At 40.4% G+C, this 26,375-nt stretch overlaps 1 protein-coding gene across 1 annotated transcript; it reads left to right on the top strand.

Annotated features, from left to right (window-relative positions):
* The first annotated feature begins 29 nt into the window (after positions 1 to 29).
* Dph5 (diphthamide biosynthesis 5) lies at positions 30 to 26,375 on the top strand. The gene is made up of 8 exons (XM_075981546.1): positions 30 to 164; positions 355 to 513; positions 4,562 to 4,686; positions 10,458 to 10,566; positions 19,125 to 19,245; positions 21,734 to 21,773; positions 23,473 to 23,576; positions 25,809 to 26,375. The coding sequence occupies exons 2-8, from the start codon at positions 379 to 381 to the stop codon at positions 26,018 to 26,020; spliced, it is 846 nt and encodes a 281-aa protein (XP_075837661.1). The 5' UTR covers positions 30 to 164; positions 355 to 378; the 3' UTR covers positions 26,021 to 26,375.

The raw sequence follows: 26,375 nt of genomic DNA, 5'->3' as shown, positions 1-26,375 counted from the left end.
CCCGTCGTAAAGTGCTGTAAAAAAAGCCCTGCGCTTTACGGCACCGGCGGTGAGGCCCGGAAGGTCTGTCTCTGCCGGGCACATGGTTTGGGGTCTGCGTTTATAGAAAGGCTACAGTGAGACTTTAAGGGGCGTTAGCGAAGCACCTACGAGTCTCGAAGCGGGTAATTGGATTCAACTTTACTTAAAAGAGTCATTCCAGTCGTTTCTAAGTGTATGCTTGATGTCAGGGTCTCAGACTTCACGTGCGGTGCGGTGCCGTGCCCCTGGAGCACCCTTGGTTTTTAATCTTCGCCTCTAGTCTTTAGGTCCCCGGTATTAGCTGACGTTTTGTTGTTCCCCTTTGCCCTGCAGTCTCCCCCGTCCCTGGAGTTCGAAATGCTTTACCTGATCGGCTTGGGCCTGGGAGATGCCAAAGACATCACGGTCAAGGGCCTGGAAGTTGTGAGACGCTGCAGCCGCGTCTATCTGGAAGCCTACACCTCAGTCCTGACTGTAGGGAAGGACGCCCTGGTACGTTATTAAAGTCACCAGGTCTCTGGGGACGAAAACTAGCCGGCATCTGATTCTCGTACACTAGACTGCACAGAGTCTAAGCGTCTGCATTTTTTTTAGACCCTTTTAAAACACACCCTGGGTCTGGAGAGAACAGAAAACGCACTCACACACTAGCACAGCGACTTGGGAAATGAAACGGTGGTTTGTCCTGCTTTACAATTCTAATGTTTGTGGCTTTCTCCAGGAAGTAAAAAAGGAGAGTTATTTTACACTCTTGGGGATAGTTATCAAAATCCGTTATTTCATGAGCTAGCCAAGAAATCCTTTCGGAGTTGAGGGCTAATGAGGTGCTGACGCAGCCTTAATGAGTTGGTGTCCAGTCAGCGAGCAATCTGAAAGCGTGCGCCTTTGAAGTATTTCCACTGGGAACGGCAGCGATCGCCTCTCTGTCTGCAACATATCCAAAGAGATCTTACTTAAAATCTCCCAGGAAGGCTGGCATTCCCACATGTGTATAAAGAGTGAACCCAAGACTAAGTATCCAGAGGATTTATTAGTGTATTGTATACCTTGAGCAGCTCTCATTAAGGGTAAATATGTAAATAATAAATATGAGCAGAAGGGTCAGTGTCTGGTTAATTGTCAGACTCAAAGTGGAACAAATATTGAGATGAAAGACTGATGGGTATGTTGTGGGAGGAGAGGAAGGGCTTTCCAAATTGTCAAGTCTTCCAAATCAAAGTGCGAGCCACAGAGTTTCTGGTCTTTCCTCTCAAGATTCACAGCCCAGAGAATTCGGAAGGATGCAGCGTTACTTTGAAATCTTGAAGACTTGATTAAGGCTTGTTGTTGAGTTTGCCGTGCATTATAACAAAAATAGTGTCTAATGTCCAGCTTGCTGGCCACACTTGCTGGTTGTGACTCTTACTTCAAGATGCCAGAACTGTGTCTCTGATCACTGACCGAAGGCCATAATGCGTTTACAGCCATCTAAGAGAATGGGCAGGTTAATAAAATAAGGTGTTGGACAATAGCCTAGAGGAAAATTGGGACATTTTGTGCTTTGCGACATGTTCTTGGACAATTCCTATACTTTTAGTTTCCTGTATAAGCTGAGGTCAGAAGAGTCTGCCTCCTAGGCTCTTAGAACAGTGCCTAGCGTGAAAGTTTTCAGACATTTTAGTCGATACATGTCCAAGCTCCTGCCATCATTTGTCAAAGAGAAATAATCAATTGGAAGGTGTATGTAGTATTTTATTAGGGTGTTTGTCAAAATGCTTTGTAAATAAATTATAAATGCTAGTAAAGTATTATTTCTCAAGATATTTTTTATTGTCCTCCCAAAGCATATTTGTAGTCATTACAGAGTAACAATCAGGGTTTTGGTCTGACCTACTTGTAAGTTATGAGTATGTTTTAAGGTGCTAGAATAACTGTTATTGCATAGTAATGAGTGTTAATGTTTATACGAAATTTTTTTTTTGCTCTGTTTTGTTTATTTTCTTTACAGTGCTAAGAATTGAACACAGGGTCTCTCTCGTGCTCTGCAAGCTCTCTACCACAGAGCTACAATCCCAGTGCTCTGTAGTCACTGTTCACATTTCTTAGGCACACAGGTGTTTTAAAACTTGTCCAGTGTCATACAGCTAGTGACATAGGCGAGAAACAGACTGAAGACAGCTCCGGGTTGCGAACTGCTGCTCCAGACTTGCGTACTGTCTTTCCGCAGTCTTAGCAGTGGATAATAACTACACAAGTATGGCTTCAGGAACCACTAACAGAGAAGCCACTTTAAGCAAAATGGCTTGGCCTAGATACTGTCCTATTACAAAGCTCCTTAGTCACCTCTTCATGTCCTCCTCCAGGTTCTTAATTCCTGTTCTTCCCTGAGCAGCTTGCCCCAGGATACTATCTACCTTAAGTCTGTCATTTATAAGTTCATGCCTTATATTTCCAGTAATGTAGAGCCTTTCCCCCTCAATCACATTCTTCATTCTTTTACCCCTTCTTTCTGTTTTCATACTAAAGTGATTTTTAGAAATTGTTGACTTATACCTATATAATATGAAGTCCTGTTTCAACTTATAAATAATTATATCACAGTGAAAAAAAGATAATTTCATTTTCCGTAATGAACACATTCTTTCTACTTAGTAATGACCAACCAGTCAAGATTTTATAAAAGGCACATACAGGTGTTGCTAAAGAAATTCCAAGCTTGATGGTTCTCCCATTGATCACAGTTTTCATACGGCCAAATGGTTGTTGTATTATATACTCTCCAAATGGTAGTTGTAGTATATACTCTCCAAATGGTAGTTGTATTATATACTCTCCAAATGGTAGTTGTAGTATATACTCTCCAAATGGTAGTTGTAGTATATACTCTCCAAATGGTAGTGGTATTATATACTCTCCAAATGGTAGTGGTATTATATACTCTCCAAAAGAAATATAGAGACAGCAAGTCTGGGAAAGGGTATTAGTTTTGGTACATACAACTTTAGCTTCCTAGGTAATTTCTTTTGATACATTAAAGCTTATGTGCTAATTGGTTGAATGCATCTGTATTATATAAAGATGTATAAACAACGTAGTCTTTGTTACAAGTGGTCATGCTTCTGTCTGCATTATAAAACTTAATGAAAGGCTTAAGTAGGAATTTATAAAAGTAGTGGAAGGAAGAAAATATAATATGTCTAAAAATAACTGAAGTGGTTTTATCTAAACCAGAATTCTGGAAAGCTGTAATATAAATCTGTCCCTGGAACCCACATGGTAAAAGAAGAGAGCCAGTTCCTTCCAGTTGCCCTCTGACCTCCACATGTAGGAGATAGAGAACTGTAGGAGTGACACTGGTGGCATGTGGCTTCATAGTTGTTTGGGGGAAATGTTAGTTCAGTAAAGACCCATTTTTTGCCATGGTATCTAGTTATCATATGTGTTCTCTTAGAGATGTAGGTATAGTTGTCCTCTGACTGTAAGTTTTCTGGTTTCTAAAATCAGAGTAAACCGTAAAGATGAATGATTACGAAAAAGATACACAGTAAATGTAAAAATAAAGGATTCGTTTTTTAAAATCTATGTAAGCAGTGTTATTGAGAGTTGATGAAATGTCTCTCTAGGTGAGGTTGTTTTCCCATTTGAGTAACAGATTTTATATAGATATTAGGATATAATTACCTCATTTGGAATTGTAGCATTTTTTTTGGATGCTTATTTGTTTGTCTACTTCCTTGATTGACAGATATTGGCTGCCACTGCTCCCATTGTAGCAGTCCCTATAATTTTTAATAACTCGGACTTCTTAATGTGGAGGAATAAATTTATTTTTTATTCATGTTTTTCTATTTTTGAATTGCATAGAAACTCAGTTATACGACTCATGATCTTGTATACTCTCATTAACCAGTATCACGTGACCACTAGTTCACTGGCTCACTCTTCTGGATTTGCTCTCTAGAGTTGAACTTCAGGAGATAAGTTGACAAAGCAGCTTGGATGGAAACGTCCTGTGTATTTAACTTTATTTCTTTTCCTGTAATTATGTAGGTCTGTTCATTTTTTCTTTTCTTTTTTTTTTTTTTTTTTTTGGTAAATGGCTAAATCATAATTTTCTGTCATTTCCTATTGACGTGGCCTTTTATTTTAGCCAGCATACCACAAACGCTCCTGTAGAGATTGGATGAAACATCTGCACTACCACGTGTCATTATTGTTAATGTATTCCATATTTTCATGTTTCAGGAATAGGGCTCATGAATACATAGTCTCTGTTCATCCTTTGGTGTCCTGCCTGGTCTATTAGACACACATTTAGAGGCCTCAGATGTTAAGAGGTCTGCCTTCTCTAGGGATCTGGTGATAGCCCCAAAGACAGAGTTTAATTGCTTCATGATATGGAGTTCTGGCTCACTGATGAGGTGTACTGAATGATCTGTGTCTGGATGGTTGCCAAGGTTAGCACCTAGTTCTAGACAAAGGTTGTTCTTCAATGTCTGTGTTGAAGACTCAACCTGCTGTCTCTCATTTTGATGTCTTGATATCCTACTTAAATTTCTAGGAAGAGTTTTATGGAAGAAAATTGATTCTTGCTGACAGAGAGGAAGTGGAACAAGAAGCAGATAATATTTTTAAGGATGCTGATGTCAGCGATGTTGCATTCCTGGTGGTGGGCGATCCATTTGGGTAAGTCAGATGGACACTGTGAGTTATTTGTTTACCAGCTCTGCTTATTCTATTTAAACCCATCCATGTTAGGGTTTGATAAGTTTACCTGAGTTCTAACTAAAATTTTGTATTTAATTTTTTTGTTTGGAAATTAATGAAGAAAATTTACTTGATAAAGATGTCATCCAAAGTATTATTGCCTTAACAAGTGTCAACACTAACATTTATTTCTTTGATGCTTTTGTTTTTGTGCAAGGTTATACAAGGTATCAAATACTATTAGCTAGTGTGTCATTATTAAATAAGGCACTGTGCTATCAAAAGTCAGGTCTGCCATTTGCTTTGATAATTGCAAGCATCTTTGGCTTCTTTTGTTCTAAGCCCCCCCTTTTAATAATCTAATATTTGGCAATAATACTGTCACTTACTTGCTTTGGATTTATCATTTATCAAGCCTCTGATTTCAATGTCTCATCCCCATTGGGAGCAGTGCTCTTCCTCATTACCAGAAAGATGGGTTTCTACTTGTCTAGTCAAGCATCATCAATCTCTAGTGTCAAGCCAAACACAAGAGTTCTTTGTCTACAGCTGGTGACCCAAGATTTATGTCACGGATTTGAGGAACATAAGGACAATTAAATCACTCTGGGTCCATCATCAAGGATATTTCTCAAAACAATGGAGCTACATGTATATGCGACTGTCATAAAGAAAATAATTTATGTTAGTATGCAGGGCCAGAGAGTCTGTATCATTATATTTGATTGCAAATTATATCAAGCAATCACACACTATAAAATATTTAAATTGTTTTAGCCCCTGCCTGACATTGTTTTCTGTAAAAATTAAGGTTTCCTCAAATTTCATGGTACCTTTATTTTTCTTCTTAGCGATAGGATAGTAAAATGAAATAAGGAAAATAAAAAAATCGTACCAGCAAATGTCTTTTATATGGAATTTCTCACTTGCACGTACTCCTGTCTAAAACACGCGTCTTCTGTCGGGATGCCCCTCCCAGACCTACCGTGGTAGCACTGCAGTGTTTTCCGTCACCTGATAAGAAGTCTTAGTCACCGGCAGTGTCTGTTCATTATACAATAGAATTGCTGTCCACAGTGAGGCTTCTAGACTGGTACAAGTCCACAGACTTTTGCTAGTTCAGATGAAATAAGTAGAGAAATTGAGACCAACCATTAGAAACTAATATAGCCATTTAAAAAGTAAATAAATAAAGTTTTCACCATACTTTGAGAAACACTACATACAATTGGTTATTTATTTATTGTCCAGATTTTTTATATCCTGTCTTTTTTCAAATTTTTACTTTTAATGCCATTATTTTAAGCAGGTTAATATATTCTGTCCCCTTTGCCTGGTCTTTTAACTCATGACTCATGTTATGGTCAAGTTTGTATGTAAAAATCATAATAATTTAAAGACCTCAGCTGAGAACTTTAGACGCCTATTATTAGCTAAATATTTAAAGCCTGCCAGCCTGCTCTGCACGTCAGTGTCCTGCCATTCTTGTATTAAGACCACAGACATGCCAGCCAAGCCACTCCATCACCATTTTCCACTTTGGCACCTTAGTTCAGGCTTCCTCCTCACCTGTATCTGTCAGGCCTCCACATCTGTCACCTCACACCTCTTTCTCCTATAGTTCTTTGTCAGTCCAGCCTGAATTTGTAGCTCCATTTGACGATGGGATTATTGTTGATTGCTGTATTAGTTAGCTTATGGAGCCGTGATTGCTGTATTAGTTAGCTTATGGAGCCGTGATTGCTGTATTAGTTAGCTTATGAAGCTGTGATTGCTGTACTAGTTAGCGTATGGAGCCGTGATTGCTGTATTAGTTAGCGTATGGAGCCGTGATTGCTTAGCTTATGGAGCTGTGATTGCTGTATTAGTTAGCTTATGGAGCCATGATTGGTGTACTAGTTAGCTTATGGAGCCGTGATTGGTATACCTGTTAGCTTAGGAGTTGTGATTGGTGTACTTGTTAGCTTAGGAGTTGTGATTACTGTATCAGTTAGTTTATGGGGCTGTGATTCATTTCCCCAAGAGAGCAACTTAGGAGAAGAAAGATTTACTGTGGTTACTGGTTTCAAGGGGTTCAAACTGGGGGTGCTTGGCCCCGTGTACTACCATCGTGGCAGAGATAGCATGTGATAGAGGAGCTTTTTCATCCCATGCCAGACAGGAAGCTAAGAGAGAAAGAGACAGACACAAGAAGGGGCCAGAGGCAAGATGTCCCCAAGGACCTGCCCCCAGCGATCTTCCGTCAGGTAGGTCCTACCTCCTGAAGTGTTCAGAACCTCCCAGGTAGCACCAGCTGGGGAACAAGGCACAGTAGATGAGTCTTTTCGGAGCACACTTTATAAATGACCCTCACTGTGCTAGCTTTCACATAGTTCCTCACAACAGTTAAAATAACTGTGTGTCTCTGCTTTCCTGTGGCTATGTACAGTATCCTTCACGAGTCTAGTTCTCTAATTTCATTCATAATACTTGGCACACAATTGCCACTAATTAAATAATAATTGAAGAACTCTGTGATAGCTTACCTCAATTTAGCAAAGACAGACAAGCCTGTTTTGAATCAACAGTAAGGTAGTCACCCAGATACCTTTCATCCATCTCTTGGGATAGGAACTCCTACTTAATGAGTCGGCAAGATATGGACCTAAAAGGTTGATGGGAGTGACCAACGGTAATCACAGAAAAAGAAAAAAATGTAGCTTTGGGGAAGTCTGTAAAGTGGGGAGAGTAGGGGAGGGAGGCTTACTTATGCAGAGGCATCTGGAAGAGCCTGGTTTTGAAGGTTGTACTGAAGCAGGTGACTGAAATGGATTCAGGAGGCAGTTCGTTCCAAGCAGAGGAGACAGAAAGACTGGTTAAGGCACCAGAGGCCATAGTGGCTGGAGCACGATGGGGAGAGGGTGTAAGAAGGTGCACAGAGGTAGACAGGAGCCGTCTATCTTTAAGGCTTTGGAGGGATCCTATTTGAAATTAGTGGCAAATCTTTGGAGGGTTTTAAAGCAAGAAAATCACAGTTCTTTCTAGTATTAAAAGCCATTTGGCTTGCTTGATGTGAGTGGACTCAAGGAGACAGAGGTTCCTGATGGAAGAAAGAGAAGACTGGTATAGAACGTGCTTAGAAGGAAGATACTGAGTGGATGTGGTAGACACGGAAAAGAAGGAATGCACTCTGACTTGAGGACTGGTTCTAGAAGCAGGAGACCGGGTTGTTCTGAAGTCATAGGTATGTGGGTGGTATTTAAAGCCAGAGGAATGGATAGGGTCACCATGGAAGAGAGACAAAGAGAAGACAGCCTAGGAACAAATAAAGCTCTAGGAAAGGTGAGGATTCCATGTCGCCAGAGGAGAGGGGTAAACAGGAGGATGTCATTACAGAAGCTGCAAGACTTTGAGGTATGCGAGCAGACGAATGTGTGTGTAGGTGTGGTGTTCATGAGTGCTGAGCTGCATCTGGATAGGGCTCTGAAGAAGAGACTGTAGGCGGGTGGTGGGGAGGAGGTAGGGAGCTCCGTGGAAAGAAAGCAGATGTGCAGAGGAAGTGGCTTCATGTAGTCACTGCTGAAATCCAGTGATTTTGTGCCTTTATTCTTTAGTCTCTGCTTTTGCCCTGGCTACTTTTGTGGCGCTGTCCTAGCACTAAGTCGTGCAGCAGTGAATTTCTCGCATGTTGTTGTGGTATTACCGTGTATTTGCTCAGTTACCTGGGCTTTGCTTGTGCTATTTTGGTTTGGACTGAGACAGTCTCCTGTAATGTAGGCTAGCATTGAAATCTCAGTGTCCTAAACTAGTCTTGAACTCCTAGCCCTTCTGCCTTCACCTTCCAGGTGATACCCAGTTACTAATTGTAGATTTTTTTGGGACTATTTTACTGTTTTTTTCTTTGAAAATCTAATGATAATTAATTTGCATTCTCAGTGCCTGATCATCTCCAACCATGTGTTAGATTCAAGTTCAAGTACTGCAGCTGTTTGATTACTGCTAGGTACAGACATTTTCTGGCATATGAAGCACCTTTCAAATGAATGTTAAATTTACAGTGTTTCTAGTAGCTCTTGAGGTTATAATTTTCACTGTGCACCTTGAAACAGTGATTTTCCAAACTGCCCTGCTCCTCTCCCTGTCATGGCGGCACTGTTACAGCTGCCTTCATGTATGTGAATGAACCCATCAGTTAAGCCATTTTGCATCTTTTCTTTTGAAATTCCTTTTAAAAGAACTCCAAATAACAAGTGCGCTGTTAAGGTAAAATAACCTCACTATTTCTGGTTAGATAATTCAGTTCCTACGTTTAGAAATAGTAAACTTACGTGTGTTTGCTTGGTCTGATTATTTCAAATGAGTTTGTGATGATGATACATTTTTAAACCAGTTTTTCTTTTCATCTATTTAAGTAGCTCACCCGTAAAGCTATTTAAATTAAAAATAACACCCTCATCAAATATCTAATTTACTTTTCCTTGAACTAAAATATTAGGTAGAAAGATTCTGTTCAAGATAGTGTTAAAAACATTCTTTACATCTTTATATTTTCTTTAAACACTTACTCTAAATCAAATTGCTGATAATTTTTCATACAGGTTTTATTTTATGTGTGTGATTAAAAACAGGCTTCCCTGGTGGGCATGTTTTAATCTGTAGCTGGCTGCCTCATGGGGTGTAAGCCCTTGATCTTCCTACTTGGTATGCATTGACCAGTTGACAGATTCTGCTTATTTGTAAGTAGTTTCTCAAACATGCTAATGTTGCTTTCCCCAGTAGGGCTTAGCGTTTTTATCAAGATGAAAAGACCCTTTAGTAATGCCATTCTAAATTGATGTGAGATTACATGTCATAGTATTCAATTTATATTTACATATATTCTCTTCTCCCCCGGCCTACCTAGTTATAATCACACTTTTCACAAAAGGGAAGTTAACAGTCAGAATGTGCACAGGGACACACACACACCACTAAGTCTATACAATAAGTAACCAGACTGAACACAGCTATAAATAGGAAGACTGCACACAGTTGTACACTCCAAATGGAATTCTTCAGGCAGAATTTTAATAGATTGAAGGACCAAGAGGCTGTGTCCTATGTTTCACCTTCAGTTTTAAGATTAAAAACAAATCCAAGTAGGGCAGCAGTAAAGAATTTGGTTTAATTGTACCACAGAACTGTAAAGGGAAAAATTCATCATTTGAAGTGTCCCACTTACATGTAAAAACTAAAGCATTAATATCTAAAAAATGGATAGTAGGCTAATTGTCACCAGAGCCTGGGAAGGGTGCTGGGGAAGGAGCTAGAGTAAAGATGGTCACTGGGTACAGGAGAAAGCTGAGATAGGAGGAGAAACTATGGTTGGTGACAATTGAGTGTTTTGAAATAAATAGGGAGTAGAGAAGACTCTTGAATATTTGGAACACGGGAAATGAAAGAAGTCTGAGGTGGTAAGTCATTTTGATCATTACAACTTATCTAAAGACATCCTGAGAAAAGAATCAGATTGCTGAGTTTGTATTCTCCAGACATCTTTAGCGGATATCAGGACAGCGCGCTCCTTTCTTCAGTCAGTGTCTATGGCTGGAATGACATCTTGTGAGGGATGCGGGTAGACGCACACTGCATCCCTAAGAAGCCCAAATAAAAGACCTCTGCAGGTGCCTAGTGGAATCTGAGGAAGAACAGTTGACTCTTTGACTTGAATTCATGAGCTAGGATAGAAGATTAATGCCATTCACTTAACTGAACCTGTTTTCTCTCTGCAGGGCTACAACACACAGTGATCTTATTCTGAGAGCCACAAAGTTGGGAATCCCTTACCAAGTTATCCACAATGCCTCCATAATGAATGCTGTAGGCTGCTGTGGTTTACAGGTAATGCTGCAAGGGGAGTGTTCTGTTTTCCTGCAAGTGCCAGGCTGATTTCACTCTTATTTCATACAGGAGCTATAAAGCTTAATTTTCGAGATGTACTCTTAAAATATTTGCTAAGGTTTTTGTTATTTTCCTTCATTTAACCCTTTCTTTCAATAGGCCATGTAAATTTGGTTCCAGAATGATTTTAACTTTATATCGATCTTGTCCATACATTAAAAAAAGGAAAGAATGAGCAAACTACATTAAGCATTCCTCAGCAGTCTTTATATTCCTCCAGTGACTTCATCAGTGCGGCTGAGCCTGAGCTTCCCACACAGTGTCCCTTTCTCTTTCCCTGAGAGCGTGTTCCTTAAATGAATACAGAGCTGAGAGCCAGTGAGGAAGGCTTGAAGGCCATGTTACAAGTGCTGGGGTGTAAAGTTAGCTACTTTTAACTCCAGCAAGTGTGGCTCAGAGAGCTTGAAAGAGTGCTCTATTGATGTTTCTGAGATTTTCTCTTAAGCTATTGGTACCCCTGTCCAAGTGTGATATATGTTCTACTGTTGACACATGTGTGGTTCATGGCAGCGGTGATCCCTGCATGGACAGCAGTGCTTTTTAAGAAACTGCTTAAAGACGTAGTCCGTGTCTCTCTGTATTTTAATAGGAAAAATTTATGTACTTTAGAATCCATGAAATTAGACCTTCCCTGGTCTATCTTGCTGAAATTCATCACTTATGGATAGATAGTTTTAAAAAGATACATTTGGTACCATGAGCTAGCTTAATAAATAAAAGAGCTTGCCTCCAAGCTTCACAGCCTGAGTTTGAACTTTGGGACCCACATTTTGAGAAGAGAGCTGACTCCTGCAAGTTGCCCTTTGACTTTGACATGCATGCTATGGCATGCCCCCCTCAAATATATAAATAAACATTTAAAAAATAAGATACGTTAAAATCAGCTCTTTGTTACTTAGGAAGGATAGCTTTGTTTCATTGACTAATACTGGCCATCCAGTATAAATTCTAATTTCCTCATGAAGAATCAGACAGAAGTGTACACAGTCACTTTGCATACTTACCGCTTGCTCTTAGTTATCATATTTGCATTGGCTTAGGAGTTTGCATCCCTCTTGTCTAGGATGTATACTTTAAAACAACTCTTGCCAATTTGTCTTTATAGTAGAAAGCACTTCTCTATTGGAGCAGGATGAGAGCTGTTCACATGACTCTGAAATGTTAATGCCTCAATAAATATGACAGGTAGAGAAACGACTCCTCAAAATGTTCCTGCATTGGTAACAGAGATGGAATAAGGAACAGACCAAAACCCAAAAACTTCCTTTTGGGCAGTGATACCTTGAAAGATTTAATAGTTACTAAAGAAAAAGAGAGAGAGGGGGAGAGAAAGGGAGAGAGAGAGAAAATGTGATAAGAAAGATGTATGAACACTAAACTATGGATGTATATACGTATTTATTGGTTTTTATTTACATCTTGTGAAGGATGTAATTTACGTCTTGTGAAGCCCTTTTTCATGTTTTCCCAGAAGTGTTGTTTTTGTTTTATTTTCTTAAACATTAAAAGACAAATACCTTCCAAATGTATCTCTTGTATAAACTAAGAGCTAAATTTGCTGCCTTCTCATTTTGATCTTCTGAATTGTTTCAAGAGGTGATTGTTCCCTATCTAAAGTGGAAGAGGTCCATTTGGGAAGGAATTAGCTGTGAGAATTGACAGGTTCCATATATACCCCTGAAATTGTACTTATGCCTAATATATTGTTTTAAAAAATATTTAGCTTTCATGAACTTTTGTTGGACAGCTGTTACCATGTCCCCATCTTCACTGTCTAATCTATATATGAGATGACATTGTCTGTGCACCGCAGAATGTGTCTTGCTCTTCTCTCTACTCCACAGTGGCTTCTGTGGAGATAGACCTCTGTGCCACCCAAAATATTCCCAGTCCAGGGAAAAGAGGAATTGATATTTTTTTAACAGTTCTTGAGCCTAAAACACACTTAAGAAATGACAATTGTCTTTTTCATGAGCACTAATTCTAAGGCCCCTGAAGATGCTATATCTGCAGTTGCTCAAGTTGCCTCTATAAAATAGCCTAATACTTGTATACAACCTGCACATAGACTCTCATACTTTAATCCATCCCTAGAGTGCTTAGAATATTGAACGCAGTGCAGGTGCTGTGTAAATAGCTGGGTTGTATTGTTTAGGGATGGACAAGAAAAAGCAGTACATTTTAATTACAGAAATAATCCCCCAAACCCCCAAATATTTTTGCTCAATGGTTAGAGAAATTCATTGAATTAGAAGCATAGAAATGGGGGGCAGTCAATTATGTATACGTGGCACACTTAGTAAATAAATGCCTACATACATGTATAATGCAGATCTCCACTTGAATTCCATTCCTTTTTGGACTTTTTTCTTTACTATTTGGACTACATTTGTGGAAGATACTATAGCCTGAACAAGTAACTGTCAGAGACAGTATTCATCAGACCTTCCTCTGGGGCTTGTGACTGCTGAGCCTTACCAGCAAACTTTCTGAGAGTACATCTTATATGGGGTCTGAGAATTTACATTTACTTAATGGTTTGTTTGTTTGTTTGTCTATCTAGTTATTATTTTTTAAGTTAAAATATAATTATATCATCTCCTCCTTTCCTCTTTCTAAGCCCATATACTCCCCTAATTGTGTGTGTTCATGTGGGTTCCACATAAGCCAGAAGAAGATGTTAGAGCCCCCGGAACTGTAGTTACTTGTGAACTTCCCAGTCAGATGCTGGGAACTGAACTCAAGTCCTCTGGAAAAGTAGTATATCCTCTTAACTATGGAGTCATCTTTCGAGCTCCAGGAGAATTTACATTTTAACACGCAGTCAAATGCTGCTGCAGCTGTAGGAATGACGTCATGCCTTCAGAACTATCAACACAAGGAAATAAAAGTCTTAGAAAATGAGCGTACTTCATTATCTTCCTTTGGCTTATCAGGACTGAAAGAGCAGGTGTTGATTACCAGAAATACTCCTGCCAGATGGAGACTGTTAGCAGGTTCCTCCTCATGTTCTCTACTTCAATTGTAAAGGGAAGTAGGCTTCACTTTTGGATGGTGTCCTGTCCTTTTGGAGTGCTTTGTCATGATTTTAGAAACAGGCATCAAGATGTTGAAATGAGGGCCTGCTTTGAGTGACCTGGGCAAAACATACCTCCGTCATCTCTGCATCAAACATAGCAGCTACCAATTCCTAACCCAGCAGTGGACACAGTGTTTTGCATTCAGCTTGTCACCCCTCTGAAGCCTGTCTGTTCTGTTGTTCCCTAAAGAGCTTGCAAGGATAGTTCAGAACTAAGCACTGATTATTCTCTTTAACTTGGTAGTTTATTGAGAGACAGCAGATTCCTGTTGATCATAATTATTGATGGCAAGTAGCTGCAGAACTTCTTAACACATCTACATATGTGACCATATATATATATATATATATATATATATATATATATCTGTAACTTAGTAATAAACATTCTGATAGAGGTGGGTCATATGATTCTGTACCATAAGTCTCAACCTTAGTGGAAATTTCCAGCTGAAGCATATAAGTCTACTTGAGGGTTGCAAATTAGGCTTCCTTAAGACAAACATGCTTCATTCATTCAATAAATAATGTATATCTACTTAATGCTTGCTTGGTAAGTGCCTTTGGATGCAGCCATAGCTTGTCTTCAAGGAACTCATGGATAATTATGTAATTTTCTCATTCTGTGAAATACTTCCACTTTCTCTGGCTGTTGCTTAAATGACCCTGAGTATTGCTATGTGTTCTTTTGTTTATATAGTACGTCTAGTCTAGAAAAATGTATATTACTTTCAGAAATGTGCAGCACTAATTCTAGTTGGTCTTAATAATAAAAATTCAGAGTCAAATATTAGGGGGTGAAAGCTGAGAGATCAGAGAAGCAGAGTGGCCATCCACTAGAGAGTTCTCACCTCTGCCAATGTTGAGACCGAGAGGGTGATCCTGTCCTCAGACTGACTGCCTAGACTGCACTTCTCCTCCGGCTGCACAGAGCTCCTGTCTCCTCCCTAGTGCTGGGATTAAAGGTGTGGGATCCCAAGTGCTGGGATCACCTTTGTGTAAGCTCTGTTTCTCTTTTAGACAGATTCAATCTTGTATAACCCAGGGTGGCCTTGAACTAACAGAGATCCCTCTGCCCCTTGTCTCCTGGGATTAAAGCGCCACCACTTCCTGGCTTCTAGTGGCTTAACTCTGTACTCTGATCTTCAGACAAGCTTTCTCTGTTAAAACACAAACAAAACATCACTGCACAGCTGGCTTCCTTTTTCATTTCAAGTCCTGTGACAGTCCCACTGTTGAGGGTGTAGTAGTGTTCCTACTGTTAGCCCCGAACATTAGGAACATTAGGTGCTTCCGTTGTGCTCTAGGATTTATGGTAGTAATTGAAGAAAGTACAGCACAGCCAAGGGCCGCTGAGCTGGGTAATGAGGATAGCAGAGCTCTGCATGGCTGTCACTACAGGACCTACCTAATCTCTGGCTCCTCATTAGTGTGTTTATTAAACATTTCCCTTTCCTTCCCGTTAACTCTGTCTTCAATTTTTATTTATTTTAATTTGTCTTTAATTTTTATTTGTCTTTAATGTTTATTTTGATTTTCTCTCAGTGTCTTAACTTTTTAAAAAATAAGCATATGTTGGGGGTGCATGTGTGAGCCACAGTAAGAGCACATAGGTCATGGGACAACTTGGACAGCAGCTTCTGTCCTTTCAGCACGTGTATCTCGGGATGGTCAAGTCAGGTGTCTCTACCCTCTCAGCTGTCTTGCTGGCCATTGTTGTGGTTTTCTGAGTGGTCTGGTTACATAGCCCAGGCTGACTTTGAACTCGCCGTCTCTCCGCTTGAGTCTCCCAACTGGCATTACAGGTGTGCCACCACACCTGTTCTACCCATTATCGTGAGCACAGGGGCATCGTTCTTCCCGTGCAGGAGATTGTGGGTTTCACTGTGCTGTTCTTCTACTCCCACAGCTCGGAGAAACCTCTCTTATGCCGAATGTTTGTGTTCAGGTTTTACTATTAGTGCTTTGGTTTCTACCTTCTGATGTGTTTATGACAGCATTGAAAAAATCTATTCACGACAGGTATTTCCTGAGTTAAATTGCTTATCTTCTGCCTTCTAAATCACATTTTGTCTTTGGAGTAATATGTTTCAAAATATAATTCTTTTTTATTTAGTTCACAAATGGATTCCCAATCATATATGAGAGCATAGGTTTTTTTATTTGTTTGGTTTTTTTTGTTTGTTTGGTTTTCGTTTTTCAAGACAGGGTTTCATTGTTTAACACCCTTGGTTGTCCTAGAACTCACTTTGTAGACCAGTCTGGCCTCAAACTCAGAGATCCACCTGCCTCTGCCTCTCAAGTCCTGGGCTTAAAGGCATGCGCCATTACCACCCCTCTTTCTGGTAACTGTCTTATACCATCCTAGTTCATCCCTCTCTTCCCGTGCTCACCTCTGCACCTTCATCCTCTAGATCTCTTTAAGTTCCAACTCGTAGTCTGCCTTTCGGAAGACACTTTCAGGTGCTTTTTCTCTGAGTGTGGAATAGAAAAGATGGGGTCCAGATGTCATATTGGCAAGGGCTGTTAACTGCCTACTATGTGTCTTTCTTGTGTGTCTTCTTTGCCTCAGTAGTTAGTATCTTACACAATGACTGGGTGAATGACTTTGAGTTGAAGGTTTTTCTTTTCCTTTTTTTTCTTTAACCGTACATGATCCAGTACCAAGTCAGTTGGGCTGCTTTCTCTCTAAATTATTTCAGATGAAAGCAGAACAGATCTGTATTTTCCCTAGGATTTCCGAGAAAATATCTGATGTTGTAGTTTTTCAAACTTAGCTTTGAAGTAGTAACATTGTCAGATTTGAACCTCTCATGTTCTCAGAAGTATGGTTGTAGCACACAGAGCTGTAAGACAGCAGTGTCCAGGCTTCTGCACCTCAGTTCCTGTCGTTGAGATTCGCTCCAGCTCTCTTACAGTTTACTGATAATGCCAAGTCCTTTGTTTTGAAATGCAGAGTGCTGGTCCTTGTGTTCTTTAGGCCCTGCCGTCTCAGTGGTGAGAGTGTTTATGTACTGTTGTAGTGCTCATTGACAACGTTTGCACTCTTGCCACAGGAGTGGCTGCAGTTATAAACCAGAGTCCTAGGAGGCCGTGCCTATGAGGTTTCTCCAGTCTCCCCATTGGGTGGCACTTCAGTCTTTCACAGAGAGCACTTTCTTACGTTAGATGTGACTAGCATCGCAAGTCCCTTTTCAAGAATTCATCATTCTGTCTTTGAATGAAGAATTTCTTGCTTCCATGATTTTGTTCCCATATTTCTTAAAATATCAGAGCCTCTTAAATATTTATACATAAATGGAAATACAGTTTTCCATGAAGGTTTTAATGAAATAATACATGTTTCAAGTTTGATGAGAGGTGACAAACTCCATTTAAAATGTATAATTGAACTTGTCCATTGTAAATGTAACTTACTAACAGTAGTTTTACATATTTGGTACTTTTTGAACTTAGCCAGTAAAGAAAGCAGCTGGATCCTATCAGGACATAGCAGTTTAGAAAATGTTTCTATAATCATCATGTACACCAATGAGTCATATACGGAGTTCTGACAGTGTTTGAGGCACGACTAGGCACTCAGCGGGCCCTTGGCTATTCAGTCCTTAGAACTCTGCTCATTACACTTACCATGCTGGATGTTCCCGTCTAAGCCAGAGAGTATTTGCCTTGTCGATGACAGGCAGCTAACCAGAACCACTGCTGTGTGTCCAGAGCCTTTGTCAGCTCTGTCAGCTAACCAGAACCACTGCTGTGTGTCCAGAGCCTTTGTCAGCTCTGTCAGCGCTCAGCCTTTTCATGATGGCCAGACATCTATTTGTTTATCACTTTTAAAATGTGCCCAGAATATTGCCTGGCGTAGAGTAGGTGATCTGTATTCACTATTTGTTGGGTAAATTTGCTTCTCATAGGACAGCAGCTATAACAACTCCTCTGCAGAGTTAGGACCTCTGCCGTGAAGTTGATCCTGGGAACTGGAGTCTAAGAATCCTATCTTAGAACTCAAAATGTATTTTTCAGAGAGAAATCTTATTATACAGATTATTATGCAGAAGATGCATGACTGACTATTTGGAGCAACAGGGTCTTTGTACACGGTCTTGTGAACATGGCTGCTACAGAGTAGGGTGGCTTCCCTCCCAGGATGCTTTGCTCGGATAACTCTCAAATGGGCTTTGAGAATAAAGCTCCTTGATAGGTAAATCAGCATCTGTAGCATATTAGGGACATGATGAGCAATCCTTCTAGGACTGAGAGGTGCCATGATGATTATAAAGGTTTTAAACACTCCGGTATGCAGAGGCTGAGAAGTGTTAGCCGCTCTAGAGAAGGGAGGAATGCCCTGAGAACCCCACCTTTTCTTGCTTCCTTCTTGTCTGCTTCCTGGCACCTCTTGCCACAGCTTCTGTAACGGAAGTGAGAAGGAAGCTTCACTGCAGGAAAGAGCATCTCCAGTGCCCATTTAAGACCCGCCTCTTCATATTTCACAGAAGAGCACAAGGCTTGGAAAAATAACATGACTTTCTAATCTGTGACAGGTTACTAGATGTGGCTTTTCAGTGTCTGTACATTCCAGGTTTCTTGCAAGTTGTACCAAACTGTTTAAATTGAATTAGATCATTCTGTGACTTTAGCACTGTGTGCATTTCGATGGTATCGGTACTTTTCCTGCACAGCCAGCAGGTTACAGAGGCAGCCTCCAGTTCTCACCTGTTCTTCACACAAGCTCTAGGACCAGGCTGCAGTGGACAGGTATAGCTAGTCCAGTTTAAAAACTCTTAGCTGTAGTGATAGGGAACTGAGGTGGACCACCTGTGGGAGACAGAGATTTGGGGGAGCTCCTGTTGCTGAACTTGGACATGAAGGACAGAGATGCGCTTGTTGAACTGGGAGGGTGTACGCTGTGATCAGGAGCACGTGTGAGTATGCGGTTGTGGATTCTGTTGAGCTAAGACAGTAGATAAGAACATTCATTCCCTCAGACCTAAGTAGTGTATTTACTTATTTTTAGCTGTGTGACCTTAGGCAAGTCAGCTGATCTTTCTAAGGCTTGGTAGTCTCATCAGTGAAGCAGAATACTACACTTTTGACGCCTCTTGTGAGTGCTGAGAGCTATTTTTCTGTGTTTTTTTTTCTTAAAATTGATTTTTTTTTAAAGTTTCTAATTACATATATGGGAGTGGTAATGTTCACGTGAGTCAGGTGCCAATGGAGGCCAGAGGGGTCAGATCTCCCTGGAGCTGGAGGTGAGGTGATGATGAGCTGCATAGCCTTGGGTCCTTAGAAGTGTGGTACTAGCACTTAACTACTGAGCCCTCCCTCTCTTAGCCTGGGCCTTCTCTTCAGTCCTGTTTCAGGGGTCTTATCTTAGAAAATAATTATGATTGTTTTATCATTAAGTAACGTTTTGTTTTTCTAGTTGTACAAGTTTGGAGAAACAGTTTCTATTGTTTTTTGGACGGACACTTGGAGACCAGAAAGCTTCTTTGACAAAGTGAAGAAGAATAGAGAAAATGGCATGCACACACTGTGTTTACTTGGTAAGCGTCAGGAAGCTCCCTTTTTCTCATGCGCTGAAGTTGTCAGACCTCTCTTGTTTTCATTTTGTGATAGAATTAAAATAGTTCTGCGAATAACTAGGTAGAGAAAAAAAACAAAGCAAAGCAAAATGACATAGGCTAGCCACTGTATGCACACAGCTCTTTCCCATACACTCAGCACCAAATACTACACAAATTCTGTGTTCATGCCAAGACTTGCTGTTCCCTCTTAGAACCTCTAGATCCTTCCCAAGACACTGTATTTATAAATTTGTCCATCATCGCTGCAGTTCAGCAGACGTGGTGAGCATTTACTATTGTCACCAATCATTCTACATCTTCTAGGATATTCTCTATCCAAATCACAAATGATGCTTCTCTTATTTTGTTAAAATCTCTTTTGCAGTTGATCTTGATTATTGAGTAGTTTCTGTTAATTGTTAACAGAATAAAATGCAAATGACCTATTATTTCCAGCCCCTTTATTGTACTCTCTAGGCCAAATTTTACTTCCCGATTAACATAGAAACAAGGGCTAGGACTGCTTTGTGCAGCAAGATACTAGCACTGAGTTTCAGATGGACATGGGCTCTGTCTAGACCCTCGAGATTTAACAAGTCACATGTCTAAGAGCCTCTTCTATCTTACGTGTAATTGACAGGAATACTGGGATCAAATTTTCACTTTTCCCTTGATGACCAGAACACAAGTGACATCTTAAATTAACCTTGAAATGACACTTGGAATTGGAACCAGAAAACAAGATCTCAGTGTCTCTGCTTACCAGATAGAAACTATTGAGAAATAACTCTTAGCCTTTGTCTTCATAGCAAATAAGAATACGATCCCCTGCCTCGTGGGGCCGTTGAGAGTAGGAGTACTTCTCAAGCTAGTTGTAGTGATTTATTTTAAATATTTGATATGTGTATGTGTATATATGCATATACATGCTATAGCATGTATATATGTGATATAGTGATATAGTAAGAAGTTAGTATACAACATTAGTTACATAGATATTTTTAAGTACAAAGCATTAGAGTAGAAAACAAAGGCTGTATGAAATAATTGGAACTTACTGCTTAAACACAGTTTCAGATGGGTTAGAGTAAGTTATAGGAGGCCATGTCTACATAGTCAGTAGACGCCTGTGCTTTACATGGTTTACAGTAGACATTTTACAAGTTCAAGGTGAATGATTTAAGGGAAATGTTACCATAAGTATTCAAGATATTGTTTAAAGTAAAATATGACTTTTATTACTAATTGTATTGGAGGCCATAGTTTCAATAACATTCATTTTTGTATGTGCCAGACAGGTAGAACTAATTAAATAATGATCATTATTTCAGATTTGAGAAATACTTAAATATTTTAAGTGCCACACAGACATTGAAAACCAGTTGTAAGATTAATCATAGTTGTAATTTCTAAATACATATTGTAGAATTGGTCAATAGGAGAAGCTTTCCTATCACTTCACAAAGCTGTAGAAGTCTGTCAGAGGCTCTTCAGTTGTGCCATATTTATTTTATAGAAACAAACTTTGGCTGAACCATTCATTTTGCCTGTAAAGCAGGAAGCAGCTGTGGCTCATGTGTGAAGTCCTGTAAGGACACAGAGCCAGTCTGCTTTTCAGTTTCTCAAGCACTACGGTGGTCAGCTAAGCACAGTGGCAGTGCAGTGCAGGGACCCAGTCTTTGCCATGCTGCACTGCCAGGCTTCACGAGCGTGCGCAGAGCGTGTATGCCTCTCCCTGCCGTGCCCGGAGCTCTGACGCCCTGTTTCTACAGTATTCATGCATTATTACTGATGTCTTACCACTGTAAGAAAGAAAACACTTCTTTTCAAAATATGGTAAGAATCTTTGTCCGGTGGTAGCATTGCACAGGCCTTTAATCCCAGCACTTACTTGGGAGGCAGAGGCAGGTGGATCTCTGAGTTCCAGGACAGCCTGGTCTACAAGGCGAGTTCCAGGACAGCAAGTACTACACGTACAGAAACCCTGTTTCAGAAAACAACATCAACAACAAAAACTAAACAGTGAGAATTCTTTTTTTTTTTAGCTTAAGTTTTATCCTTTGAGGCTTTTATAGGATGATGCCTGAAGGGTAGGAATGCAAGCAGACATTTCAGATGAGTCTATGCAAGTCCCAGGTAGAAGAGTTAAAAGATTCTGATCAGTTAAGTAGTACACGTGCCAACATCATCTAATACTTTCCCTTATCACCGTTTCCAACAGGAAACTAGATCCCTGCAGAGGAGGGTCGGGGCCAAACTCCAGTTTGCTTTCCACAGCTGCAGGCTTCCGCTCCTCTAACCCCCGTAGGAAAATAGTCACACGCAAGTGTGAGCAGAGACACCACAACTCAGATCAGCATTTGGGGGCATCTGGGAAGATTCCCAGAAATGTACATGATCCCTAGTGGGAGCTGGAGGACTGGGGGCAAATAACTAAGTTGAAACAGCTGTCCTCTACTCCCTACAGATATCAAAGTGAAGGAGCAGTCTCTGGAGAATCTCATCAGGTGCGTCCGTGTTTCAGTTCTGTGACCGGGACCATAGGTGCTCCAGTGAGCCGAGTCGAAGGATGGAGGAAGATGAGCTCTCAGCATAGTGATGCAGTAAATATTTGACTCCTGCAGGAGATAGAGCAGGGTGCTCAGGCGAAGGTAGCAGCAGAATTCATAGATCCAACCTGAGAGCAGCAGTGGGCATTAAAGGTCACCCTGAAATATGGGTGGAGTGAATGAATGTGTTGGGATTTCAGAACCTTGGGCGTACACCTGACATCAGCCTCTGGCTGCTGCTGCTGCTATAGAGTCACTTCCCCCTGTGTGTGTGTGTGGGGGTCACCTCTCCCACGCATAAGGATAGGGGTGGGGGCAGAGGGGGTGTCTGTCTCCTGTGTGTGACGATAGGGATAGAGGGGTGGGGCTGCTTCTCCCATGTGTGACATTGGGTGGGGGGCAGGAGGTATGGCTTCTTCCGTGTGTGAGTGCGGGGTCCTCTCCTAGTGAGGCAGTGCTCCATACAGCAGTTCCCACCACGCGTGGTGATGAGCACTCGAAATGTGGCTGAAGAACTGAAGTTCCCTTTAACTTTAAACTAACAATTTAAAACCTAAGTTGTTTGAGACAACTTAATATGTAAATCTGTTTTTTAAATAGATTTTTATTTGTTGGAAATTTCATACATGTTTACAATGTATTTTAGTTATGTCCTCCCTCCAGCTTATCCTTATAAATCTATTTTCATGATCATACATTTTATATACATATTAAAATTTCTAATTAAAGCCGGGCGGTGGTGGCGCACGCCTTTAATCCCAGCACTCGGGAGGCAGAGGCAGGCGGATCTCTGTGAGTTCGAGACCAGCCTGTTCTACAAGAGCTAGTTCCAGGACAGGCTCCAAAGCCACAGAGAAACCAAAAAAACCAAAAAAAAAAAAATTCTAATTAAGGCTTAACAAATGTGCTGAAAATGCTTATCAGATTTCAAAGACTTGGTATAAAAACAGTGTTTAAACATTTTCAAATATAATATGGGGATATTGGGTTAAATATATTTACATGCTATTGAAACTAATTTTGTCTCTGTAATTTGTTACTGTTAATGTCTGCACTGCTTGAGACTACACTGTGCTGTGCTTCTGCTGGACAGCATAGGCTTGGAGAAACTGTAGATCAGTAAGTATCGGTGCAGACTACAAGTTTCAGAAGCTTGTCTTTTTGTTACAGTCATTTGGTAAACTCGCCAGGTTTTCGAGGCATGTAGAAATGATCTTGTTACTGTCAAAGATTTTCAGACCTTGACAGTTTTCTTAGAGGAAGAAGTAGAAAAGATACAGAAATGTATTAATAAAAAATGCTAGTGTGCATTAGGCCCTAGGTTCAGTCTCCAGCACCGTGAAAATAAAAGCGAGTGTGGACCCCAGTGACAGTTTGAATTACGTCTGCTAAGGCATCCTTCGATTTAGACGTGTGTCTTTTTCAGAATGTCAGTCTTGCTGCCATTTCAGTGGCCTTGAGGACAGCAGAAAGAAAGCTTAAGAAACTCAGTCACTGCACCGACGTTTATAAACCCTGGTTTATCCAGAAGTGGGTACCGTGTGAAGACGTGAGAGTGTGGGCTGTGGCGCTCGAATGTGTCAGGGGAGGAACTGTGTTGAATGCCATAAGTGGATTTCACGGGAAAGAACAATGATGTCTAGTTTTATGCTTACAGGGGAAGAAAGATCTATGAACCTCCTCGATACATGAGTGTGAACCAGGCAGCCCAGCAGCTTCTAGAAATTGTTCACAATCAGAGAGCACGTGGGGAAGAACCAGGTACTTCAGAGCCCCTTGGGTTGTTTCTCTACAGATAGATATGTCACTACGCATCTGACACACACCCACACCACACAGCACTGTCGGTGTTTTTGCCGTGTTATGTAGGTCTCATATTTTTTTTTCTAATTTTAAACCCCACAGGATTCAAGGTATACTAAAAGAAAAATAATTGAGTTCTTTACAGTAAAATTGTCATAACTTAAATTTTTAAAAATGAAGACTTTTAGCTAGGTGGTGGTGGCACATGGCTTTAGGCATATCTCTGTGAGTTCAAGGCTAGCCTGGTCTACAGTGCTAGCTCCAGAACAGCCAGGGCTACACAGAGAAACCCTGTCTTAAACAAACAAACAAAACAAAAAAGACTTTATATATAGAACATATATATATATATAACTTAATATATTATTTTACTTATAATCTAATTTTATGTTAACATGATAATATATAAATGATAAAATAGAGTGCTACCATATAGGGTCTAATCAATAATCTACCCTACAAAAATACATTTATTCTGCTTCATCTCCTTAACACTGAAATATAGAATAGTTTTCTTTAGGTTAAAGACAACACTCCTAATAGGTAGACAGAGTGTGTGCTATACAGTAAAGTGTAGTCAATAAATGTTTGCTGAGAACTTTTTATATATACCTGTCATATTCTGTTATAGGCACTGTTTTTGCCTGACCTCTAGTAAAAACATGCATTAAGGCATTTTTGAGTGATAATTTATGTTTTGAAATCTTTGTTGCAATCATGTACTTTTTTATGTGTGTGCACACTTGCCATATGTCCATATGGAGTTAGGAGGAAAGCTTCCAAGAGCTGCTTCTCCTTTCACCTCACCTGTCCCAGGACTCAAACTCGGGCCATCAAGGCACGGTAGCAAGTGCCTTTCCCTCCTGAGCCATTCTGCTGAGCCAGTCATTGCACGGTTTGTCCCTGCTAGTGGCACTGAGTTCCTCACGTGCCCTCTTTGCCTTGTATAAATCCTTGTCCATTTCTTTTTAAGTCACTTTTCAGGGAGGAAACTTTCTCAACTACAGGATAAAGCAGTAAGAAGTCAGGTCTTCAGCTGTACACTAAAGTGCTTGATTATGAAAAGAGAGCTGTGGATCTTTACTCTGAAAATAAAGCCTGAGTATCCAGAAATGGCTATTATTATTATTATTACCCCACACAACTACCACTTAAGAGATAATACATTTTTTTTAAATTAAAAAAAAAAGCTGTTTTATTCTGTAACTAATTAGGTGACTAAGGAGAAATTCTCGTCTGTGAATTTTTCTCAGTCTCCTGATATTTCCTGTGTCTTGGTCAGTATAAATGTATATCAAGAATTTATGTGTTGGTGCAGGAGGATGATTCGCTCCTTAGGAGCAGTTCCTGTTCTTAAGGAATATGGTGGTTTGAAAGAAAATGGCCACCAAAGGGAGTAGCACTATTAGAACTCACGGCTTTGTTGGAGGAAGTGTGTTACTGGAAGTGGGCTTTGAGGTCTCATATGCTCAAGATACTGCCCAGTGTCTCAGACCACTTCCTGTTGCCTGAAAGATGTAGGACTCTCAGTTATTTTTCCAGCAGCATGCTTACCTGTACGCCACCTTGTCCTGCCATGATGATAATGGACTAAATCTCCGATCTTTAAGCGAACTGCCCCAATTAAATATTTTCCTTTATAAGAGTTGCTGTAGTCATGGTGTCTCTTCACAGCAATAGAAACCATAATTAAGACAAGGAGGATCCAAGTTAGGTTCCCAGCACCCACCTTGAACGGCTCACAATCACATGGAGTTCCAGCTTCAGGGGATCCAACACACCCTCTTCTGCCTCCATGAGTATCAGCATGCACATACATACACACATGTGCACACACCAATACACAAAGAAATATAAACAAAAAGAAATCTTTATGTGTCTTTATGTGTGTGAATCATATAGATGTTCACTCACAGCCTGTTTTAAGACAGATGTGCTATCATTATGTGTAGTATAAATACAGCCAATTGTTTTTTTGAAGTTGTTAAAACATAAGGTTATGTAAACCTTTGGAATTCTCAGAAGGTAAAGTAACTGGTCTGTGGTGAGTGACTAGAGAGGTTTCGGGTGTTTAGGGCATTTTTCAGCGGACTTGCAGTGCTAATATTTTTGAGCGTTGAACAAGGTGAAGCATTGCCCAGTTGATCTGTAACATCTCTCTCTCCCTCCCCTACCCCCCATTTTAAACAGCAATCACCGAGGAGACACTCTGTGTTGGCTTAGCCAGAGTTGGCGCTGAGGACCAGAAAATTGCAGCAGGCACGTTACAGCAAATGTGCACAGTGGACTTGGGAGAACCATTGCATTCTTTGGTCATCACAGGAGGCACCTTGCACCCACTGGAGATGGAAATGCTAAATCTTTTCTCCATACCGGAATCCCAGAGTATCAATGGACTCTGAACATGGACGTTTTCTGTTGTCTCACATTAATTTCAGTTAGATTGTATGTGCTCTATTTATACGACATATTACGTGGTCTGTTACTTATCTAGAAAGTGTAACAGAAGTGACCAAGAGGAAGCAAGTTGAACCAACAGTGTTTGGTTTCCTGTAGCAGTTTTCCCCTGTTTCATCACCATGCTATTGCAGTACCCATTGGCTCCTTGTCAGGGGGCAGACCAAGCTGAAGAAGTATGGCTGGACGTCCAAAGATGTAACTTTGAGGAAACTGGAATATGACTCACATAAACCCTATTTTTAAGGGATAAAGAAGCACAGAGTAGCAAGTAAAGCAAATAAAAGATTGCTAACTGTT

The sequence above is a fragment of the Microtus pennsylvanicus genome, chromosome 7 (assembly GCF_037038515.1).
Source record: "Microtus pennsylvanicus isolate mMicPen1 chromosome 7, mMicPen1.hap1, whole genome shotgun sequence".
NCBI classification, from domain to species: Eukaryota; Metazoa; Chordata; class Mammalia; order Rodentia; family Cricetidae; genus Microtus; species Microtus pennsylvanicus.
This window is presented reverse-complemented; position numbering and strand designations above follow the sequence as displayed.